Source organism: Microplitis mediator, chromosome 6 (genome assembly GCF_029852145.1).
Source record: "Microplitis mediator isolate UGA2020A chromosome 6, iyMicMedi2.1, whole genome shotgun sequence".
NCBI lineage: Eukaryota > Metazoa > Arthropoda > Insecta > Hymenoptera > Braconidae > Microplitis > Microplitis mediator.
The window spans coordinates 22,294,026-22,319,095 of record NC_079974.1 but is presented as its reverse complement, the minus strand read 5'-3'; the positions used below and the strand labels follow the sequence as shown (position 1 = coordinate 22,319,095).

The 25,070-nt window shown below is 35.1% G+C and overlaps 2 protein-coding genes across 6 annotated transcripts in view; one reads left to right on the top strand and one right to left on the bottom strand.

The window, feature by feature from the left end:
* LOC130669246 (protein angel homolog 2-like) overlaps positions 1–1,752 on the top strand; it is a 6,015-nt gene extending 4,263 nt beyond the window's left edge. For both annotated transcript variants that reach the window (XM_057472005.1, XM_057472004.1), the window contains exons 5-6: positions 1–247; positions 1,096–1,752. In XM_057472005.1, the coding sequence (XP_057327988.1) occupies positions 1–247; positions 1,096–1,488 (640 nt within the window). In that variant the 3' untranslated portion in view covers positions 1,489–1,752. The remainder of the gene's footprint in view (positions 248–1,095) is intronic.
* LOC130669244 (solute carrier organic anion transporter family member 4A1) lies at positions 1,697–25,070 on the bottom strand. Of its 4 annotated transcripts, none has more exons than XM_057472000.1 (13): positions 24,940–25,070; positions 22,767–22,821; positions 19,562–19,784; positions 15,607–15,775; positions 15,361–15,532; positions 15,083–15,260; positions 14,921–15,023; positions 7,485–7,606; positions 5,893–6,153; positions 5,630–5,831; positions 5,396–5,543; positions 4,950–5,326; positions 1,697–2,204 (listed from the first exon to the last, which is right to left on the bottom strand). In XM_057472000.1, exons 1-13 carry the CDS (start codon positions 25,053–25,055, stop codon positions 2,033–2,035), a joined length of 2,298 nt encoding a protein of 765 aa, XP_057327983.1. In that variant the 5' UTR covers positions 25,056–25,070; the 3' UTR covers positions 1,697–2,032. The 4 variants fall into 4 exon arrangements, with proteins under 4 accessions (XP_057327983.1, XP_057327984.1, XP_057327985.1 ...); XM_057472001.1 differs by lacking the exon at positions 24,940–25,070 and adding an exon at positions 24,286–24,340 and having other exon boundaries at positions 1,698–2,204; XM_057472002.1 differs by lacking the exons at positions 22,767–22,821; positions 24,940–25,070 and adding an exon at positions 19,872–20,182 and having other exon boundaries at positions 1,698–2,204.

Here is a 25,070-nt window from a genome sequence, read left to right as displayed (position 1 = left end):
AAATGGACCTGAATATCATCCAATAATAATTTGTGGTGATTTTAATTTCCAACCATTTACTGGAGTATATAAATTTATAACAGAAGGTTCATTTAATTACGTCGGCAAAGGGCATAAATTAGACGAAAGTGGATTTAGACGTTTGTCAAATTCACTGATACCTTCATCGCTGCTTGTTACTGACAATTGTCAGCATTTTAATGTCGTGACCAAACGATTTCGCGGTCATGGGGATGAAAAAATTATGGTAACTATAAATTACACTTCCGCATCAACTTGTACAGTACAGTCGCGTTATAAGTCCGCTGACTTATATTTCTTGGAAGACATTCCCTCTCTATGACTACGAAAATAATCATGTACACTAGGGTGTGTCATTTTAAGGCTATATTTTTTTTTTTACTTACATCAAAAAATTCGATTTCCCATTTAAATAACACGAGAAATTTTTTTTTTTAACTTTGAGTATTTTTAATTCGTGAAAAAATCAATAGATCGAATTGACTAATACATATTCTTATAGGAAATTGAACGCTCTGCAAAAAAGGTCTCTTATCATTTTTTGATAAATCCATCTGTTCAAAAGTTATTTAAATTTCAAGTCAAATTTATAGTAAATTTCGAGATCTTTTTACTTTTCCGGCAAAACTATCAGACTTATCACAAAATATCAAAGAGTCTTTTTTGTAGACAATTTTATTTCCTACAAATTATCATCAGTAAAGTTTTTTCAAATTCCGCGTTGTTTTCTAGTTATTTTCATTTTAATTTCAAGCTTTTAAAAAAGTGGTTCTGATCGATTTCCAAAGCTGGGCATTGAAATGAAAATAACTAAAAAACAATGCGGAATTTGAAAAAACTTTACTGATGATAATTTGTAGAGAATAAAATTGTCAACAAAAAAGATCCCGCAACAATTTAAGATAAGTCTGATAGTTTTTTACAGCATTCAACTGCTGAGCAGAAGTGGGGGTACAGGAATTCTTAAAATTATATTCCCCTACACCCCTACAGGCGGACTTATAACGCGATTCGACTGTACCTGTTTAGCCAACTGATAATTTAATACTCAGTACAATTGGTAATAAATTACAGCTGTACCGCAATGAAGATCGAAATCATCGAGTAAGAGACCCCGGTAACTTTACAAATGAAGTAGACCCCGAGTCTTACGACTACCAGAAGGTTCAGATAGTAGACGGTCAGTATGCGCACTTTTCATCTGGCGCGCTGCAGCACGCGTTCAAACTCAACAGCGTGTACCAGCACGCGGACCCGCGGGGCGAGATGGAGGCGACGACCAATCAGGGGGAGTGGATCACAGTCGACTATATTTTTTACACAGATGTCGAGGTGACCAGCAAGTACTCGCTGCCTACAGTCCGCGAGTGCGAAACGCTGCCGCTGATTCCAAATTTTGTGGTCGGCAGCGACCATCTGTGTCTTGGCGCGACATTTAAATTGAAAAAAAAACCCATCGCCAGATGAAAATTTTTTTTTTTGATTTGTCTTTGGTTCGTCTATTGATTTTAAATTGTTAGAGTTCGATTTGATAAAATAAATAAATATATATTTTCAAAAATATTTTTATTGGTTATTGAGATTAAAACCTGGGGCTGGAGACCGTGGGAAATTTTTTGATTAAAAAATGATTAGCAGAAAAATTTTTATTTAACTATTAAAGTGATAAATTGTTTACATATTTATATATTTAGTCTAGCCTATATTTTATTATTTATTAATTAATTAATAAACTCTTAAAGTAAAAATATTAAAAATATCAATACAATAAATACTCAACATCCATTAATTTTAGTAATTAATCCTAGTAGACAATATAATAATTTATTTTAAAAATGTAAAAATAAAATTTATGAAGAAAACAAATTAAATTTTCAGTCACGGCAGTGTTTCGAGCCAAAATTTATAACAAAAGTTAAATTAAATTAAATAAAATAATAATACAGCAGAGGTTTTTCCAATTTTTATACATCTTGATACTTATATCAAACGGTTGGGAAATTTGGTCGGTTCAATTCTCGGAATTGTGACTATTTGGTCCATCGCTTGGTAAAATTGTTGCTATGGGCTGTCCTGGCTCGGGTATTATCTTCCTGCTCCCTGGGGGAACGTAACACCACCAGGCGAGAAAGAAGAACAGCAGGGAAGCTGTCTTACCGATGAACGCCAAAGCTAACATGTACCTAAAAATAATTATTTGGAAGTTAGGTTATCATATTGCCCGGTAACTAAGAGATAGTTCGGGTAATTTTTTCCGAGGTTACATTACCCGGTAAAATTACGAACTAACCCAGGGAAGTTTACCCGATAATTTTTTTAAAAGGAAATTATCTTGTAAAATTATGCAGTGTCTCCGGTAATTTTTAAAAGTAAAATTACCTGGAAAAATTACGGTCTATTTTTGATAATTTCGTGGTGCTTTCGGTCATTTTTAAAGTAAAATTTCCACTGACTACGAAATTCTTCAGAGTATTTTCTTAAAAGGTTACATTACCCCGTAAAATTACCAAATACTCCAGGGAAAATTACCCGAGAAAAAATTACCAGATAATTTTTTTGAAGAAAAATTACGAGGTGTCCCCGGTAATTTTTTTCAAGTAAAATTACCTGGAAAAATTCCGAGGCGTTTCCGGTAATTTTTTAAAGTAAAATTGTCCGCTGACTACGAAATACTTGAGAGTACTTTTTTTTAAAGTTACATTACCCGGTAAAATTACCAACTACTCTAACAAAAATTACCGGAGTAAAATTACTAAATATTTCAAGAAAATTTAGAACTTTTCAAAATGTAAATCGTCTCATAAAATTCTGATGTTTCCCCGGTAATTTTTCAAGTGAAATTCCGAGTTATTTCTGGTAATTTTTAAAGTAAAATTGTCCGCTGGCTACGAAATACTTGAGAGTAATTTTTTTTAAAGTTACATTACCCTGTAAAATTACCAACTACTCCAACAAAAATTACTAAATATTTCAAGAAAATTTAGAACTTTTCAAAATGTAAATCATCTCATAAAATTCCGATGTGTCCCCGGTAATTTTTCAAGTAAAATTCCGAGTTATTTCCGGTAATCGTTAAAGTAAAATTGTCCGCTGGCTACGAAATACTTGAGAGTACTTTTTTTTAAAGGTTACATTACCCTGTGAAATTACCAATTACTCTAACAAAAATTACCCGAGTTAAATTACTAAATATTTCAAGAAAATTTAGAATTTTTCAAAATGTAAATCGTCTCATAAAATTCTGGTGTGACCCCGGTAATTTTTCAAGTAAAATTCCGAGTTATTTCCGATAATTGTTAAAGTAAAATTGTCCGCTGGCTACGAAATACTTGAGAGTACTTTTTTTAAAGGTTACATTACCCTGTAAAATTACCAACTACTCCAACAAAAATTACCCGAGTTAAATTACTAAATATTTCAAGAAAATTTAGAATTTTTCAAAATGTAAATCGTCTCATAAAATTCTGGTGTGACCCCGGTAATTTTTCAAGTAAAATTCCGAGTTATTTCCGGTAATCGTTAAAGTAAAATTGTCCGCTGGCTACGAAATACTTGAGAGTACTTTTTTTAAAGGTTACATTACCCTGTAAAATTACCAACTACTCCAACAAAAATTACCCGAGTTAAATTACTAAATATTTCAAGAAAATTTAGAATTTTTCAAAATGTAAATCGTCTCATAAAATTCTGGTGTGACCCCGGTAATTTTTCAAGTAAAATTCCGAGTTATTTCCGGTAATCGTTAAAGTAAAATTGTCCGCTGGCTACGAAATACTTGAGAGTACTTTTTTTAAAGGTTACATTACCCTGTAAAATTACCAACTACTCCAACAAAAATTACCCGAGTAAAATTACTAAATATTTCAAGAAAATTCAGAACTTTTCAAAATGTAAATCGCCTCTTAAAATTCTTATGTCTCCGGTAATTTTTCAAGTAAAATTCCGAGTTATTTCCGGTAATTATTAAAGTAAAATTGTCCGCTGGCTACGAAATACTTGAGAGTAATTTTTTTAAAAGTTACATTACCCTGTAAAATTACCAACTACTCCAACAAAAATTACCCGAGTAAAATTACTAAATATTTCAAGAAAATTCAGAACTTTTCAAAATGTAAATCGCCTCTTAAAATTCTTATGTCCCCGGTAATTTTTCAAGTAAAATTCCAAGTATTTCCGGCAATTTTTAAAGTAAAATTCCGATCTCTTTCCGGTCATTTTCAAAGTAAAATTACCCAGTAAAATTACAGATATCTAGATAATTAAAAAAATGACTAGAGAGCAACTACAAGATTTTTACCAGTTACCCTGATTAAAAATATTCATTGAAAAGGATTGAAAATTATTTCAATTCGTTTCAATCCCCCGGAGGTTTTGGAAAGTATTGAATGGAATTGAAATTTCGATCATTTGAATACTTACTAATTCTTAAAATGGAATTCAAAAGCATTGAAAAGAATTCAATCTTTCATCATTTCAACACCTTCCAATATGGAATTATTTTGGTATTGAGAAGGCTTCAGGAAGATTCAAAAATGTCAATTCATTTGAATTCTTTTTAATCTTACACTCGATCCGAAATATCGGACTATTTTGGTATTGAGAAGGATTCAGAAAGATTCAAAAATTTCAATTGATTTGAATCTTTTTCAATCCCACACGTGACCCGAAATATGAAATTATTCAGGTATTGAAAAGTATTCAGAAAGATTACAAATATCAATTCATTTAAATCTTTTCCAATTCCTCGGAAGTTTAGAAATTCTTATATTATTTTGGGATTGAAAAGTATTAATTTTATGTCCAAATGAATACCGTGGGGTATAGAAAGTATTCAAAAGGATTAAATTCTCACCTTTTTCAATCCTTTTCAATGAATATTTTTAATCAGGGTAATTACTTAATTCCATTAAACAGCCAATTATTCTTACCAGCTCATCCAATAATTATCATAAACCAAGCAAGCGCCCTGACCCTCACAGGTCTCGTGCCACAAAATACACGTGTCATCAATCAGGGCTCCAAAAATCATCGGAGCTGGAATCGTTCCCAGTAATCTGACTTTGATCCACTGGACCCCCAAAGCAAAGGATCTCTGCTCGTCCCTAACGACTCTCAAAGTCGCGGCCAGAGCCGGCATCGTGCACAAGAAGGTCATCAGCATATTGCAGAACGCCAGACATATAAACAACCACAAGTACTTGCAGCCGCTCGTGCAGGTTGTGTTCACAGCCTCATACAAAATGGTCTCACCGCTCGCCGCTGTCCAGTTCGACTGACTGCTGATGCACGAGCAGTTTTGGTAAACCTGCAGCCGTAAACTCTTTTTACTCCAATTCTATCAGACATTTTATTTTTTTATTTTTTTAAAAATTACCTTCACATCCCCGGTTTGAATTTCGCGGTCGCATCCTGCGTGACAGGGTGAGTAGTAAGTGACCCCATTGACTCCACAGATTGGGCTGAATTTATTTGTCGTGCAGCCGCACCCGTTGTTGCATTTGTCGTCTAATGCAAGAACTTTTCTGTCAGCAAATAAATTATTTATTTTTATTTAAAATTACAAAAATTTCCCATTAGAGAAGGGAAGAGAAGAGAAGAATTTTCTTACTGATCAGAGTCCGAATAGGGGACAGTAAGTCCAGCAAAGTCCAAATTGGGGCAGCTGAGCCCAAAGCAAAGGGTGAAAATGATGCAAGCGGCTGTTGAAAAAATGCAGAACTTCAGAATACCCGAGCAGGGCAAATTCCACCGCTTTATCAAATACCCGCCGAGAAAAGTTCCCCCTCCTCCCGCGGGAACAGTCACCAGTCCTGTGAATAAATAAGTCTTGGAATTAAATGAGCGCTTACAGAAGGCGATAAAGAAATTTACCCATTAGCAGTGCAGCTGAACTGGCAGTCACGCTAAACTGATTCTCAATAAGTTTAGGAAGAAATGCCGCAAACCCGGCTATCAAGAGCCCTTCGCTAGCTCCCGCTAAATTGAGCATAAAAAACGCCGGGTTGCCCAGTAATTCTGTTAGAGCCCGAGGTAATTCCCGTATTCTGGAAAACGCTTCCGTTGATGTTCCCCCCGCTGATGGGGATTTTTCGTGGGCTTCTGATACTTTTTCTTTGGCCAACTCTTCAGCGCCTGTGGTTTAAGAGTAATAATAATACGGCAATTTTTACTGGATTACGGAAAAATCGGGAGTAAATTCAGCGTGAGTACGGGTTTTATTTAAATCCAAATTTACTCGGCGTTACGGAGTTTTATAAAAAATAACTCCGTACATGAAAAGAAAATTATGGCAGCGGTTCCCATAATTTTATGAAATTTTTTCCTATACCATCATCGGAATTACGACCATAAAATATGGGAGCAGTTCCTATAATTATAGGAATATTTCCCATAATTATAGGAATAGTTCCTATAATTATGGGAATGATACCCATAACGTTGTGGGAATGGTTCCTCTAATTATAGGAATGGTTCTTATAATTAGAGGAATACTTTCTATAATATTATGGGAATGATCCCCTACTAACTATTCCTATAAATTATAGAAACCATTCCCATAAATTATAGGGACCATTCCCATAATATTATAGGAATGGTTCCCATAATAGTATAGGAACAGTTCCCATACTATTATAGGAACCATTCCTATAATATTATGGGAATAGTTCCCATACTATTATGGGAATAGTTCCCATACCATTATAAGAACCATCCCTATAATATTATGGGAATAGTTCCCATACCATTATAGGAACCATTCCTATAATATTATGGGAATGGTTCCCATACCATTATAGGAACCATTCCCATACCATTATAGGAACCATTCCTATAATTTTATGGGAATAGTTCCCATACCATTATAGGAACCATTCCTATAATATTATGGGAATGGTTCCCATACCATTATAGGAACCATTCCCATACCATTATAGGAACCATTCCTATAATTTTATGGGAATAGTTCCCATACCATTATAGGAACCATTCCTATAATATTATGGGAATAGTTCCCATACTATTATGGGAATAGTTCCCATACCATTATAAGAACCATTCCTATAATATTATGGGAATGGTTCCCATACCATTATAGGAACCATTCCCATACCATTATAGGAACCATTCCTATAATTTTATGGGAATAGTTCCCATACCATTATAGGAACCATTCCTATAATATTATGGGAATAGTTCCCATAATATTATAGGGATGGATCCCATAATATATGGGAAGCATCCCTATAATAGTATGGGTACAATTCCTATACCATTATGGGAACCATTCCCATAATGCAAAGCAAAACTTTCCATAATTTTCTTTCCGTGTATACGGGGTGATTTTTACCAAAAGATTAAATAAAATACGGAGTCATCTGATCCGCATTTACTCCAAATTTACTCCGTGTTCACTCCGCAAATTTTTTCAGTGTAGCGATAAAATTTATAAATAAAAATAAAACCTGGAAGTGATGCAGGAAATGCAATTATTGGAATAGCGACAACAATACAGACAACAGTTGCGGCAACAAATCCGATCCACCAGGCTCCAATCCATACATTGCTGTCTGGAGTCATACCAATTCTGTGAATAATATTTAAATATGAATAAATATTATTTAAAAGCATTAATGAATAGTAGCGAGGGGTCTTAAGAACTCATTATTAAAAGCAATAAAACTCGGACTCGGATATTAAAACGAGTCGGGGGAATTATTTCCGGTTATGGCGAAACTCTTGAAACTAAGAACGGAACATTGTGCCGTTGAGTAAAACTGAAATTAGTTTGTGTGAGGGTACAGAGGTTTAAAGTACTTATTTATCATTATAATCTGAACAACTGTATCGGAACTTTCGGCATCTGCTAAATGCGCTTAAACTTTTAATTCACATTGTGTGTATACACTAATTAAGGAGACTCGAGTCGCGGTGAATAAGGCTTTCAAACAAAGTTATAAATGCCGAAATAAATAAATAACTTGTTTCATTTGCGGGATATATAGATACCTGTCAAAAACTTGCCAAAAACACTAATATTCACATAATAAAAGATTTTAATTAATAATAATATAATTTATTTAAAGCCGTGAGATGGACAGTGGCGTCTGAAGGTTCACCTAAAGTTTACGAGTCCAATGATATTCATGCTTGTGAGCTTTGACTACTTGAAATTGGTTATTTGTCAGTTTTCAGTCAGTAATCTATCGGTCATCAATCAGTCATCTCGATGGCGTCGATGGCAAGTCAATGTCTTGGACTCTTTGGGTCCATAAGATATTTTTCTTCTCATGATTCCTACTGATTGTCACTCGACATCATTTCTGAGGCTCTTTCAATGTAAAATAACAGGAAATACCGGAGGAAAACTCTAATAGTGTCCTAGGCATGTCGACCAGCGTGTCAAGGTCCATGTCAAGGGCCATGTCGAGGGCCATGTCAAGGTCCATGTCGAGGTCCATGTCGAGGGCCATGTCGAGGGCCATGTCAAGGTCCATGTCGAGGGCCATGTCGAGGGCCATGTCAAGGTCCATGTCGAGGTCCATGTCGAGGGCCATGTCGAGGGCCACGTCGAGGGTCATGTCAAGGGGCATGTCGAGGGCCATGTCGAGGGCCATGTCGAGGTCCATGTCGAGGGCCATGTCGAGGTCCATGTCGAGGGCCATGTCGAGGGCCATGTCAAGGTCCATGTCGAGGGCCATGTCGAGGGCCATGTCAAGGTCCATGTCAAGGTCCATGTCGAGGGCCACGTCAAGGGCCATGTCAAGGAGCATGTCGAGGGCCATGTCGAGGTCCACGTCGAGGGGCATGTCAAGGAGCATGTCGAGGGCCATGTCGAGGTCCACGTCGAGGGGCATGTCAAGGAGCATGTCGAGGGCCATGTCGAGGTCCATGTCGAGGGCCATGTCGAGGTCCATGTCGAGGGCCATGTCGAGGTCCATGTCGAGAGCCATGTCGAGAGCCATGTCAAGGTCCATGTCGAGGGCCATGTCGAGGGCCATGTCAAGGTCCATGTCGAGGTCCATGTCGAGGGCCATGTCGAGGGCCATGTCAAGGTCCATGTCGAGGGTCATGTCAAGGGGCATGTCGAGGGCCATGTCGAGGGCCATGTCGAGGTCCATGTCGAGGAGCATGTCAAGGAGCATGTCGAGGGCCATGTCGAGGGCCATGTCGAGGTCCATGTCGAGGTCCATGTCGAGGGCCATGTCGAGGTCCACGTCGAGGGGCATGCTGAGGTCCATGTCGAGGGCCATGTCGAGGGCCATGTCGAGGGTCATGTCAAGGGGCATGTCGAGGGCCATGTCGAGGGCCATGTCAAGGAGCATGTCGAGGGCCATGTCGAGGTCCATGTCAAGGAGCATGTCGAGGGCCATGTCGAGGTCCATGTCGAGGGCCATGTCGAGGTCCACGTCGAGGGCCATGTCAAGGAGCATGTCGAGGGCCATGTCGAGGTCCATGTCGAGGGCCATGTCGAGGTCCACGTCGAGGGGCATGTCAAGGAGCATGTCAAGGAGCATGTCGAGGTCCATGTCAAGGAGCATGTCGAGGGCCATGTCGATGTCCATGTCGAGGGCCATGTCGAGGGTCATGTCAAGGGGCATGTCGAGGGCCATGTCGAGGGCCATGTCGAGGGCCATGTCGAGGGCCATGTCGAGGGCCATGTCGAGGGTCATGTCAAGGAGCATGTCGAGGGCCATGTCGAGGTCCACGTCGAGGGGCATGTCAAGGAGCATGTCGAGGGCCATGTCGAGGTCCACGTCGAGGGGCATGTCAAGGAGCATGTCGAGGGCCATGTCGAGGTCCATGTCGAGGGCCATGTCGAGGTCCATGTCGAGAGCCATGTCAAGGTCCATGTCGAGGGCCATGTCGAGGGCCATGTCAAGGTCCACGTCGAGGTCCATGTCGAGGGCCATGTCGAGGGCCATGTCAAGGTCCATTTCGAGGGTCATGTCAAGGGGCATGTCGAGGGCCATGTCGAGGGCCATGTCGAGGGCCATGTCGAGGTCCATGTCGAGGAGCATGTCAAGGAGCATGTCGAGGGCCATGTCGAGGGCCATGTCGAGGTCCATGTCGAGGGCCATGTCGAGGTCCATGTCGAGGTCCATGTCGAGGTCCACGTCGAGGGGCATGCTGAGGTCCATGTCGAGGGCCATGTCGAGGGTCATGTCGAGGGCCATGTCGAGGGTCATGTCAAGGGGCATGTCGAGGGCCATGTCGAGGGCCATGTCGAGGTCCATGTCGAGGGCCATGTCGAGGGCCATGTCGAGGGCCATGTCAAGGTCCATGTCGAGGGTCATGTCAAGGGGCATGTCGAGGGCCATGTCGAGGGCCATGTCGAGGTCCATGTCGAGGGCCATGTCAAGGTCCATGTCGAGGGTCATGTCAAGGGGCATGTCAAGGAGCATGTCGAGGGCCATGTCGAGGAGCATGTCGAGGGCCATGTCGAGGGCCATGTCGAGGTCCATGTCGAGGTCCATGTCGAGGGCCATGTCGAGGTCCACGTCGAGGGGCATGCTGAGGTCCATGTCGAGGGCCATGTCGAGGGTCATGTCAAGGGGCATGTCGAGGGCCATGTCGAGGGCCATGTCGAGGGCCATGTCGAGGGCCATGTCGAGGGCCATGTCGAGGGCCATGTCGAGGTCCATGTCAAGGAGCATGTCGAGGTCCATGTCGAGGTCCATGTCGAGGGCCATGTCGAGGGCCATGTCAAGGAGCATGTCGAGGGCCATGTCGAGGTCCATGTCAAGGAGCATGTCGAGGTCCATGTCGAGGTCCATGTCGAGGTCCATGTCGAGGGCCATGTCGAGGGCCATGTCAAGGAGCATGTCGAGGGCCATGTCAAGGAGCATGACGAGGGCCATGTCAAGGGCCACGTCGAGGGCCATGTCGAGGTCCATGTCAAGGAGCATGTCGAGGTCCATGTCGAGGGCCATGTCGAGGTCCATGTCGAGGGCCATGTCGAGGTCCATGTCAAGGAGCATGTCGAGGTCCATGTCGAGGGCCATGTCGAGGGCCATGTCGAGGGCCATGTCGAGGGCCATGTCGAGGTCCATGTCGAGGTCCATGTCGAGGGCCATGTCAAGGAGCATGTCGAGGTCCATGTCGAGGGCCATGTCGAGGGCCATGTCGAGGGCCATGTCGAGGTCCATGTCGAGGTCCATGTCGAGGGCCATGTCAAGGAGCATGTCGAGGGCCATGTCGAGGGCCATGTCGAGGTCCATGTCGAGGGCCATGTCGAGGGCCATGTCGAGGGCCATGTCAAGGAGCATGTCGAGGTCCATGTCGAGGGCCATGTCGAGGTCCACGTCGAGGGGCATGTCAAGGAGCATGTCGAGGGGCATGTCAAGGAGCATGTCGAGGGCCATGTCGAGGTCCATGTCGAGGGCCATGTCGAGGTCCATGTCGAGGGCCATGTCGAGGTCCACGTCGAGGGGCATGTCAAGGAGCATGTCGAGGGCCATGTCGAGGTCCATGTCGAGGTCCATGTCGAGGTCCATGTCGAGGTCCATGTCGAGGGCCATGTCGAGGTCCACGTCGAGGGGCATGTCAAGGAGCATGTCGAGGGCCATGTCGAGGGCCATGTCGAGGGCCATGTCGAGGTCCATGTCAAGGGCCATGTCGAGGGGCATGTCGAGGGCCATGTCGAGGGCCATGTCGAGGGGCATGTTGAGGGCCATGTCGAGGGCCATGTCAAGGGGCATGTCAAGGGGCATGTCGAGGGCCATGTCGAGGGCCATGTCAAGGGGCATGTCGAGGGCCATGTCGAGGTCCATGTCGAGGGCCATGTATCTTTCGGACACGTTTTGACCAGATAGATATATAGATATATAAGTGATTGATGCCGCTGATTTAGCTGACTAACTATACAACGAACTTTTAAATTATTTTTCGCGGCTAGCTCATTTATTTTGTTGTAATTTATTGCTGTCTATTCAACCAACTAATTTGTTTTATACACTTTTTTTTTTAATTGCAGTAACGTAAAAAATTTATTTGGTTTTTTTTTTATTTTTGAAATTGTGGATTTTCGGAGTGAAAATACTTTTACGATTTTAATTTCTTAGGCGGCGATTTTGACCAAAATTAGGGGTCCGTTGAATGGTTGGAGGCTGGAGGGCATCAGAAAAATCTTCAAGAAGAACACTCGCACATAAAAGTGAAGGAAAAAAATTTTTTCCTCAAAACTGAGCCGGGGTCTAGATTTTCTATCGAATTTCTATCGGATTCTTTAGACAGCGATTTTGACCAAAATTAAGTCATCCATTGAAGGCCGAGTGCCGCTGAAGTATCAGGGAATTTTCGGTGTATCAAATTCCCAAAAAAAAAAATAAATTTCATTTTTCAAATTTTTGAAAAAGTCGATTTTCAAGACCGAGGATATTTTTAAAAGTTTAATTGGATCTTTAATCAGTTAGTTTATCAAAAATTTCTAAAAAAAATATTTTAAGGACATGGATCATGAACTTTGAATTGATACCCATCATATAATTTTGATAAAAAGAATTTTACTTCAAACTCCAATGAAAATCAAAAAAGTTTAACATGAAAACTTGAATTTTTCTCGAGTTAAAAAGTAAATCGATGAATGTCCGTCCTGTTACAAATTCATGATAAAAAAAATTAATTACCCATAAAAATATCTATATCTCCAGTAACTCGAGCGAAAAAATTTATTTATAAAGTAGCATCTGCACGCCCTGAGACTTTGCGCGCTACTAGTTCTGCGGACGCGAAAAATATGTTAAACATAAAAATACGGTATCTTACTTATTAATCTCACTATTTCCCATTCAAGTTACACCGGAAATAACTTTTCTACAACCGTCTTAAATATTTCATTTACGCGGTAAAATTTTCTGAAGCATTTGAATAAATTTTTTAGAAAAATACTCATCCCTATTTTGCTATAAAGTCTCATATACTTTTATATTTATAAAATCATTTTAAATTTCTCTATTCAGTCCAAGCGTTTTTTTTACTTCCACCCTTGACTTCTACCCCTTCTCCATAAATCACTTATATATACATATATACAAGCAAAAAAAAGTATGAGTATCAATAGGGATCTTTAGAGCGTAATTACTTAGCTCGCATTATTTATTAATGCATATCCTGGTCTTTGATAAATTCAAATTCCTTTCAATCAAAGTCCAGTGAAAAGAAACCGGGCTTCTTTTAAATTTAAATTCATTTTAAAAATGATAAATATAAAAATTACTGAGCTATAAATTTTAAAAATCGACTATTGGATATGTTGTAGTTTACAATATATATAAAGTATGTATAAATATAACCCTTGTGGCATTAGAGCGAATAATACGAGATTAATAGCGCATGGAATAGAAGCGTGCGGACGTCCCATGGGGAAAAATTTCAAGCAGCGTTTTGCGATGTTGAGGATGACGCCACTGTTACCCTTATTATTAAAAAAAAAAAAAAACTTCCCGGGCCTTCATGGGGAGGAATAACAAACCCTTATTTCTCTACCGCTCGCATTTAATCCACGGTAAAGTTGACATATTTCATGTCGAGTCACGCGCGTGAGAACCGCGCGGCTCTTTCAGTTCACCTTAACTTCGATGAAAAAGTATTTATTTATTTAAAATATTTATAAAATTACCGAGGGATCTGGGGACATGTTGGTCTTCAGTCTCTATTACCGCTAATGGAAATAAGAATTTATAAAATATTAAAAATAAATAGCCGGCAAGAGTCGCGTCGGGGAAGTAATAAATTCAACCGAGAATTTAATAAAGTCTCAAGTGCAGAGAGACTTAATGGAGATGGTTCCAGTTACCTAGACGGTTTTCAAGATTTATATGCGTTTATTTACCATTTTCTCAATAACAAGATTTTTTTTTTTAATCTTTTGGCGTTGAACTGAACCCATAAGACCTCAGACAATTTTAAACAGTTTCTATTTATAGACCTGGGAATTTCAAACTCAGATATCTCGGTAGATATTCAGTTTATGAAAAAAGAACAAGATACCTTTTTTGTAGAAAATTTAAAGCGCTACAAGAAAGGTAACTTATAGTTTTTTCGAGAAGTTGATATTTGTAAAGATATTGACGAAAAACTGATCACACGTTTTTTATCTGTGAAAATTCTGATGGGAAAATTTTGAAGTTTATTTAGTAAAATAAAATTAAAATTTTTTTGTAAATTCTATGTCAAAGTGCATTAATTTTTCTATAATTTACCACAAGATTTAGATTTAAATTCTAAATATTAATCCTTAATGATTCATAAGATCTCAGGCAATTTTAATAAACTCCAAATTTCTTAAACTCAAAATATCTCGCTAGCTATTGGTTTTTTTGAAAAACTATAAGATATCTTTTTTGTAGAAAATTTAAAGCGCTACAAAAAAGGTTTCTTATAATTTTTTCAAAAAGTTGATATTTGTAAAGATATTTACGAAAAACTGATCACACTTTTTTTTTATCTGTAAAAATTCCCGTGGGAAAATTTTGAAGTTTATTTAGTAAAATAAAATTTAAATTTTTTTTGTAAATTCTATATCAAACTGCATTTATTTTTCTATAATGTACCACAAGATTTAGATTAAAATTTTTAATATTAATCTTTAATGGTCCATAAGATGCCAGGCGATTTTTATCAACTCCAAATTTCTATGTCAATTTTAAACTCAAAATATCTCGCTAGCTATTCATTTTTTTTAAAAACTCTAAGATACCTTTTTTGTAGGAAATTTAAAGCGCTACAAAAAAGGTGTCTTATAATTTTTCAAAAAACCCAATATTTGTAAAGATATTTCCAAAAAACCAATTACACTTTTTTCAAGAATTAAAAAAATTTTCGCGGGAAAATTTTGAAATTTTTAAATATTCAATTGGTACCGGAAGTGAGGGACAGTTGAAGATTAAGTGAAACTTACGTTCCAGGATCAGTTGTCAGGAAATCCGTGTAGAGTTTGAGTAACTCCCCACCTATGACGTATCCCAACGCAGGCCCGATTACCGCCATCGTGTAATAAATTCCTAGAATATTTAAAAATAATTATCGATGAAATTTATCGGTAATTGAGATAATCGAGTACCCAAATAAACGGAAGACATTTTTTTGGAAACATTCTCGTCGAGGTAAGTGACCCCGAGGGTGTAAAAGGGCGCAGCGCCCGCCCCGTGTAGCAATTGGGCGATGAAAAATATCATGAGGTAGAATCCGCTGAATGGTCCAACGTCGACGGTGTCATCTAGCTGCTCGTCGCACTTTGGCTGGTACAGGAAAAGGGAGATAAAAAAATATAATTATTTAGTCGAGTTACGGGAAATCGGTTATCGATGAATCACCTTATTTGATAAGGACAACTCTCACCGACAGTGAAGTCTCGTTGGTGTTTGTAAAGCTGGTGGTATTGCTGCTGATACCACGATGACACGACAGCGAAGACCTTTGACCTCCTTGCTGGTTGGCTCGGGCGAGATAATGCGGGGAAGCGAAGAGCAGACTCCCGATACCCAGGACCAGAACTCCCACGCCGATGTATCTTTAATTTATTCGGGTTAAATATGGTATTTTATTTGAAAAAATTAGATATCGGTGGCGAGGACAGTCACTCACTTGGGCTTTGACGCTTTTGAACGACCGCCGAGATAGCTGACGGGTATTAAGAAAACAAAACTTGCAATGTCGTATCCCCCGGCTATGAGACCGGTCTCTGAAGAATTCAATCCAAATCTCTTTTCAATTGTCGTGATAACCACGTTTATGAAACCATTTACTACCATCCCTTGAATAAAAAAAAAATTTCTTTTAGTGATTGTTTTAGAAATCTTGTGTTTTAATCAAAGGAAGACGGAGGTAAAAAAATTTTTGAAGTGAAGCTTTTTCGCGCGCAATTTAAAATTCAAAAGAAAAATTTATTTTTGGAGGAAGAAACTTGGAGGTTCGTCCAGTTTCGTCCTCTAGACACTCTGTGACAATTTCTATGCACAGTAGTCCATAACTTTGCCCGTTTCGGGAATAATTACACACGAAACTGCTATTTTTTGTTAGTTTTTACGTATTCTAGCAGGAAAAACTCAAATTCCGGAGGATAAATTTTTTTTTCAAGTGGACGACACTCGGACTTTCGTCCTGTTTCGTTTTGACAATCAGTGTACCCATTTTCGTCCAGTGTTCGTAACTTTGTCCCTTTTTACTCCGAAAAATTAAAAAAATTAAATTTTTACGGGTAAAATGGATACAAAAATTTTTAAAAAATTATAAATTTGACTCCAAATTATTTTTCTAATTAAATAATTTACTAATTATCGAAAACCGGTTTACTAAAAATTAAAAATTTAATTAAATAAGCGTGATATTAATTTTTTAATAAAAATTAGTATACAAATATACATAAAAAAAAAATCAAAATTCTAGAGAGCATCTTACCGCCTTTCTTTACTGATCATACTTTAGTTTCATTAAAATGTTAATATTGTACTTGGGTAAAAAACTTTTTAAAAACTTCTAACAAGTCCTTAAGAATTTTAATAACTTTAAGAAGAAAAAAAGTCTGTAAGTTTTAAAAAAAATTTTGTTTATAATTTATTAAATTTGCGGTAATATTAGTAACAATTTAAAATAATTAATAAACATTTAAATTAAAGAACAAGACGATAGACCGGGAGACAAAGGAGTAGACGCGCCTATTGTCCGTCAATTTGTTAAATTTCTTTCATCGCGCGTACTCGCATTGTTTCGCGCCTAGATACACACCATCGCGACCATACGACACAACCAAAGGGGAGATAAGTACATGGTCAGAGACTTACTCATTACTCTCTTTACTCGCATAATACATCTCACTACTCGCTATATAATTCAATGACTGAGTAAATTTATTTTTAAACTCCGTTTTTTTATTTTTTTATTCAAAATTCTTCTCTATATTTATTTTTACTCTTTTCTACACTCATACATATAAATATATATACTATATATACATAAAATTTTCATTAATTAAAAAAAAAAATCAGAAAAAAAATATTTTTAATTTTTGAGCTCTAAAAATTTTTTAAAATTCAATTTTGGATGCCACCAAATATTTTTTAAATAAAAAAAAATTTCTCAAAAGTTCTGCTTTTGAAATTAAAAAAAAAATAAATTACTTGTAAATTAAATTAAAAATTTTCTTTCGATCAGTAAATTTTTGTAATATTGAAGTTACACTTGAAGAATTTTTTAAAAGTTCAATTTTGGATGCCACCGAACATTTTTTAAATAAAAAAAAATTTCTCAAAAGTTCTGCTTTTGAAATTTAAAAAAAATTAATTGCTTGTAAATTAAAATAAAAATTTTTTTTCGATCGCTAAATTTTTGTAATATTGAAGTTACACTTGAAGAATTTTTTAAAAGTTCAATTTTGGATGCCACCGAATATTTTTTAAATAAAAAAAAACTTTTCATAAGTTCTGCTTTTGAAATTAAAAAAAAAATGAATTACTTGTAAATTAAAATAAAAATTTTTTTTCGATCGCTAAATTTTTGTAATATTGAAGTTACACTTGAAGAATTTTTTAAAAGTTCAATTTTGGATGCCACCGAATATTTTTTAAATAAAAAAAAAAATTTTTCATAAAAGTTTTGCTTTTGAAATTTAAAAAAAAAAATAAATTACTTGTAAATTAAAATAAAAATTTTTTTTCGATCGCTAAATTTTTGTGATATTGAAGTTATACTTGAAGAATTTTTTAAAAGTTCAATTTTGGATGCCACCGAATATTTTTTAAATAAAAAAAATTTCTCAAAAGTTCTGCTTTTGAAATTTAAAAAAAAATTAATTACTTGTAAATTAAAATAAAAATTTTTTTTCGATCAGTAAATTTTTGTAATATTGAAGTTACACTTGAAGAATTTTTTAAAAGTTCATATATATATATATATATATATATATATAGACACTTGAAACTCTTATTATTTTTTTTATCTTCATTTCAAGTCTTCAATTCGCAAGAGTAAATTGGATTTCCGGTTACTCTTCTCTGAATACCATCGAAATTGCCTCGTATCTATCCGTCCTCGGATCTACAATCTAGCCTAATACACAAGTCTTTAATATTTTTATTTTTACCCACGGAAACACGCATCTGACACAATAGTCAAATAATTTTATTAAAAAACTTTTAGGAGAAACCGAGAGATTTAATGGCTGGCACTCGGAATCGATCGCGATCAATGCGGAGCTGGTTTCGTTATTACACGGTTTTATTTCCAAGGGATTACCGATTGAACGAGCGGCTTCTGTGCACATACAAACGTAAATATACATACCATTAGTATGCATTCAAAAGCTGCTATGGGTCTCGCTATAGGTATAACACTAAATTCATGCGATTCAAGCATCAACCTATTGGAATAGGGCACTGCACATGAATCGCGATTAATTCTGTTTATTTAACCCTCTTAATCTCTCTAATCAAAATCACGTTTAATTATATATTATGTCAATGTTCACTTTAAATATTTACTTTATCATTTAACTCATTAACGTTCATGCTAAAATTTTTACACCCAATTTTTTAATTTTAATCATTTTTTGGATCAATTTATTTTTCTTTAATCAATTAGCGAATTTTGTAATGAAAATTAATTTTTCTATTTAATTATGGAGTCAAAAAAATTTATTTTAAAATAGAATTTAAAATTTGTATAAAAAAAATTTTTGAATTTTTGTTGTTACAAAAATTTAATGATAGTAAAGTTAGCGTACATCTGAAAATTTTTAAAACTTTGAAATACGAAATTGGAAATTTTTATAAAATAAAAATAATAAAATGCATGTTTAGAAAATTCAAAATTCAGTATATGCATTTTTTTTTATATGTAATTAAAGAATTGTCTTATGTCTGCTATATTTACACTCATAAAATTTAAATTTTAAGTGTTACTGTTAAATAATTAATTTTTTTATTGAATAAAATTATGGAGTCAAAAAAAATTAAATTCAAAATTTGTGTGAAAAAAAATTAATCAAATTCTGTATAAAAAAAATTCTTCAAAAATTTGAATTTAAAAATTTAAACTCTCGTTCAATTAAAAAATTAATAATTTTTGAATTTTTATTCTTACAAAAATTCAAAATTTTAAGTGAGTTACTGTTGAATAATTAATTTTTTTATTGAATTAAATTATGGAGTCAAAAAAAATTAAATTCAAAATTTGTATGAAAAAAAATCAATCAAAATCTGTATAAAAAAATTCTTTAAAAATTTAAACTTTAGTTCAATTGATAAACTGATAATTTATTATAAATTTTTGAATTTTTATTCTTACAAAAATTAAAATTTTAAGTGAGTTATTGTTAGATAATTAATTATTTTATTGAATTAAATTATAGTCAAAAAAAATTAAATTCAAAATTTGTATGAAAAAAAATTCTTCAAAAATTTGAATTTAAAAATTTAAACTAGTTCAATTAAAAAATTAATAATTCATGATAAATTTTTGAATTTTTATTCTTATAAAAATTAAAAATTTAAGCGAGTTACTGTTAAATAATTAATTTACTAATGATAAGAGATAAAAAAAATACCTTGCATAGCACCAGCCCAACAGAGCCAAAACAATGCCCATTTGGCGGTCCGAAATTTTTGTAAATAAGAGGGCCGAAATTTGAACCATCCGCACAATGTCTTTGATGATATTATTTCAGTATCTAATTGCTCCGTGGACCTCTTAATTTTATCTTCTTTCCCCGTGCTCACATCGTGCTCAACAAATTTCGGCAACGCTTCATTAACATCCGCAACTCCTGACTAAAAAATCACAAATAAATTTCACTCCTTTTTAATCTCAAAAAAAAAAAAAAACTAAAAATTTCCACAAACCAAAAAATCACTTACACTAAAAGAAAATTTGTCCCGCATTCTGAATACTTTCCGAAATCAATAAGGAAAATTATAAAATATTCATAAGCTTGACCACATCGTACATGTGCGGTGACAAGAACGAAGCAGAATGATAACAAAGATAAGCGCCGAGATGATAAGAGATGAAAAGTGTAGAGTAGAAGCTGTGCACGTTGCCACGAGTCACATGCGACTGAGTTGAGACAGAACCCGAGTTTTCCCCGTCAAAACTTTTCTGTCTTACTCTCGCACCCTTCCATCCCTACCCCCACTCTCCGCGGGCTTTTTCTTTCATGTGACTAAAACCACCTCTACTATCCGGTGCAACAGCTTCTGGGGGTCGTTGTTCTCTTCTTTTTACGTGTAGTAGAAAAAAAAAATTATCTCTATCCAACTCATACACGTTTTTTTTTAACACTAAATTTTTTTTATCATTACCAGACTTTTTATAAACTTTCTGTGTCTATGTACTGAATTCAAAGATGTACTTAAACGCCATCATGATACCCGGTAGCAAATATATATATATGACTTTTTACACATAAATTTTATTTAATTCCCAGTAAAAAAATTAAATAAAAATGAATGGACAAGAGTAATAACAACCGGAGCTTCGTTTGCTCCCACGACAAACGGAGGAAAAACAAACAAAAATAATAAAAATCTAAAATAAATATAAAGTAGAAGTAAAATGAAAGAAAAGTAAAGGGGAGGATGCCACGCGACTGTCCATAAATTTTATAGAATTAATATAAAGATCCATTGCTTCCGTTTTGCATATTAATGATTGCGAGTACATGTGTGAGCTCGTGTGTGTTATGTAAATATATGACCCATTGAGTAAAAAGAGGGATTACGAGCGCGTGACATATACTCGTAGGTGGACCCTTTTTAACTAATTTATTTGGACGGTCTATTATATAAACGAATATGCAATTACTTTTTTACAGAGATACAGAGCCCGGTTTTTTAATTTTTTTACCGCTGGGGGTGGGGGTTGAAAAACGCTGTGCAAATACGAAATAGTAATAGTGTAGGGTGACTTGCGGTTCGTTATTTGCACTTTGAAGGACCGGGGGTGGGGGCGAAGAGGAAGTAGAGAAAAATGATAAAGTCGAATTGTTGAACTTTGTCGTGTGTCGATAAATAAAACGAGGAATGAGGAACAGGAGTGTGGGGGGTGGGGACTGGGGGGCTGAGGGTGCGTGGGCGACGGAATCCGGCGTTAATTGGCGTCTGCTTGGCCGAGGGATAATCGATTATTTTTCGATCGTTACTCAATCTCAGTAGTTTTAATCGTGTTTTTATTTTTTTTTTATTGACGACTCACGGCCTCATAACGTCGCTGTCAAATTGTGATTGATGAAACATCCGGTTATTATTATTTTATTCTATTTTATTTTACTTTTTACTTGGCTCTGTTAAAAAATTTCATTTTTAATTTTTTTTTAATTATTTTTGGGAAATTAATTATCGGGTTATCGGTTTTTTTACTAAAAATATTTCTATAGGGGAGGGTGGGGCAAAGTGGGCCTCCATAAAATTTTAATGGAGGCCCACTTTGCCCCACGCTCCCCTACAAATTTTTTGAAATATTAACTTAAAATTATTATTTTTTTTTCTTTTAATGAAACTGAAGTTAGCAGAAAATTGCCAATTTTTGAATTTTTTTCTCCACAATTTGATTGAAAAAAAAAAAAAAAAAATATGCACATGTAGAAAATTTAAATCCATAGGTGCAATTTTTTAAATACTTTTTTTTTATAACCTGTCATTTTTAAAGAAAATTCAAAAATTATCAGACGGCGGCGAACTTCAGTGTCATTTCTTTTAAATATTTAAAAATTTTTAATTTACGCGCTCAATTACTTTCTTCAATTACTAATTTATTTTTAAATCAGGTTTTAAAAATTTATAGAGTAACTGAAATTTTATTAATTTCGGGTAATTTATTTATTCTTTTAATTACCGCCAGTTAATTTTTATTTTAAATATTTATACCTCAATTTAAATTTATAATTATTATTTTAAAATTACTGTCAGTTAACTACATATTTAATATTTATATACAAATTACAATTGTCAATTTTAATAATTATTAAAAATTTTTTTTATCAACAAAAAAAATTATTTTTAAGGCAACTAATTTTCAGTGACACAAATTTTCAAGTGGTTAAAACTACGGGACTAATTACAAGACAATTGTAACTCATATACAGAGAACAGTAAACATTTTCCCGAATCTCGAGATGAGAGCCGAGTAAAGAACCGGGAGCTGAGAAAAGAAGACAAGGAGTGAGCACCGAGCCATCAGCAAATGAATCGCCTCGAGCTACCTTTTTATTCTTCTATGCCTCCAATGATTTTTTCCATTTTTTAATTTCAGACTTTTGTGCTTTTAGTTTTTCACAGACGATTGAACGAGTTTTACCGCTTAAGCGGAGTACAATCACCCAAATACTTGTACTTATACTTATACTTATGCCCACATCCACATTAACAACTTTTTTACTCATATTCAGAACAGCTTTCCCATTTTTTTAATTTTTTATTTATTCATATTTTGAATTTCCCGCCAAAATTTAAAATTCTTAAAAAAAGTTCTGACTTTCGAAAATCGAGTTTTCATCAAATCTCGGAAATTATTCAGACTGTTTCTGAATCGACGTCCACGTGTGTGTGTATGTGTGCGTGTATGTGCTACCCAACTCAAGTATAATATATGTACAGAAAAAAAAGGATTTCTTGGCGCGAAAAATTTTTTCCCGCCTTAAGAAAATTCTGGTTTCAATTCACGATACAAAAATTTTCTAGGAGGGTAAAAATTTTTGCCGCCTAAAAAATCATTTTTTTCTGCGTTATCTTCATTTACTGTCATCTAATACTCACTGATATATCGTCCGACATTTCGAGAGCTGGATTAATTATTCCCGCCATTTTGAAGCTAAAGGACAAAAAATGATTTATTTATATATTTATTAAATAAAACAAATATGAATTATAGTGTGATAGTGGGTTTAGTTATGAGAGTCACGGTCATCTGATAAGATAAAACATGGACGTATGTATATAAATATGAATATAATATAGTAATAATAATAATAATAATGATTGCATGACACTGCGGACTACAACAGGGTTTTATTCAACAGGATAATCATCACTCATCACTTTCGATTTATTTATGTGCTCTAAAGAGTACAAACCGTCTGCAATTATTTTTTTTTTATCATTATATTGTCGTCTGGTCATAAATTATTTAAAATTTAATATTAACTGAAAAAAATTCAACTTATTTATTTATCAATTAAAAAAAAAATTGTAATGTCATTTTTTTCACCCCAAAATATACAGAGAGGTAAAATGGGCCGTCTAATAAATAATTTATCTCCAATGAATTTTAGTAAAAATTAATATTTAATTCCGAAATAATCCGGTTTTTAAATTTTCAAATATTTTTATTCAAATTGCAAGTGACCCGACTTACCCCATTATTTTTTTTGTAAAAATTAAAAAAAAACTCATAGACCCGTTTTACCCCACATTTAATTTTAAATTTTAAAAAAATTTTAAGTTTCTGTCCAACGTCAGTTTGAAAAATTTCAAATATTTTTTTTTTACCGCCAAAAATAATATTATTATTTTAGAGTAATAAATAATAATATTTGCTATACAATTACCAAAAAAAAATGTATATATATTTATAAATATATTTATATATATATAAATGCATTTTAAAGAGCCATTGTATTGCGTAACATATCCAATAGATAAAATGTCTCCAAAGTCCCCTTACAAAATTATTATTTTTATCCTACTTCTGTATACAACAGGGGTGGAGTTATTCATCCCGTAATTTCTATACATCCTCTTTACTATAATACTTAATAATATAAATAAAAGAAAAGAAAAGAAAAGAAAAGAAGAGAGTTTGAATTTAAAGCCGTCGGGTATTTATGTGTGCATGTGTGTGTGTGCGTTCCGTGACTAGTAAGTATGAGTTAGGATTATTTGACGTTTAAAAAAGGCGGTAACGTTTATTTTATTTATACTTTCTTATATTTATTATTATAATATTTAATAGATACTTTTTTACCTCAACTATAATTCAAAGTCATGTAACTGTTTTTTAATAAATTTTTTTTCTTATACCCGTCGGAAAAAGCCCGTGATTTACACGAGTTGCTCAAAGTTAAAATAAAACCGCACCTGTCGATAGCACCGGGTCTGCCGAGTTCTCATCTAAATTTTCCTTTTCCCTTTTCCTCAAGCTTTTAATTTATTTATTTACCTTTAAAGTTTTAATGTAAACGAAACTTTTAACAGGACCGTCGAAAATACATTTCCCTTACGCGGTAAATTTGAACGGGTGAATTTTAATTGCATTTATTTTATTTATTGCTCTCACCTGTTTGTCGTCATTATTCCTCAGAAGCACAAGCGACACTGAGAATAAATAATATTAGTACCTTGTAAATTACATATATATGAGATTGTTGCGTCAGTATATATTTGTCATTGACGTTTTACATATATGTTTATATAAAAGTAAAAAAAATTTATGACTAGGATTTATGGCGACTTATAATTTAAATTGCCGCCAAACTACTGAGTTTGGGTAAAAGTTTGTAAGGACCTTTTTTGCAGACAATTTCATTTGCTACAAAATTGGTCACGTGCATTTTTGTCATATTTTTGATAGTTTTCCCAGAATTTTAATTTTAAGTTTAAAAAATTTTGGAGCCTTTATTTTTTTTTTGAATCAAGAGTTTTGGAGTTTGAAATTTAAATTGCGAGGTAAATATCAGAGATAATGAAAAAATACAAGAGTACAATTTTGTAGAGGATTAAATTTCCTGTAAAAAAGGTCTCTGTAGTTTTTTTGATAAATCCAATACTTGACGATTTATTTTGAAATTTAACTTGAAGAGATAAAATAAAAAATATTGTGAGTATTTTTAATTAAAAAAAAAAAGTGATTGGTTACTGAGTAAGATTAAAAACTCAGGTAATCTTTAACAGTCTACTGAATATTTAGTCTAAAATAGCAGCGATCGATTACCGGAACTTGGACGTACGGTGAGAATAATCTATATGATATGCGGACTGAGGGTGAACAGCCTCCAGTTTGCATCCAACTTTAATATTAACGCCAATGTCTATACATTCAGTGGTCATACGTACAACGTATTG

Bases quoted from the DNA above. Each gene is read 5' to 3' on its own strand.
- LOC130669244 (XM_057472000.1), bottom strand. From the start codon at position 25,055: ATGACCACTGAATGTATAGACATTGGCGTTAATATTAAAGTTGGATGC. The intron at 15,533-15,606 runs GTGAGTGACTGT...AATAAATTAAAG, and splicing joins TCAAAAGCGTCAAAGCCCAA to ATACATCGGCGTGGGAGTTC. The intron at 5,327-5,395 runs GTAATTTTTAAA...TTACGGCTGCAG, and splicing joins TTCAAACCGGGGATGTGAAG to GTTTACCAAAACTGCTCGTG.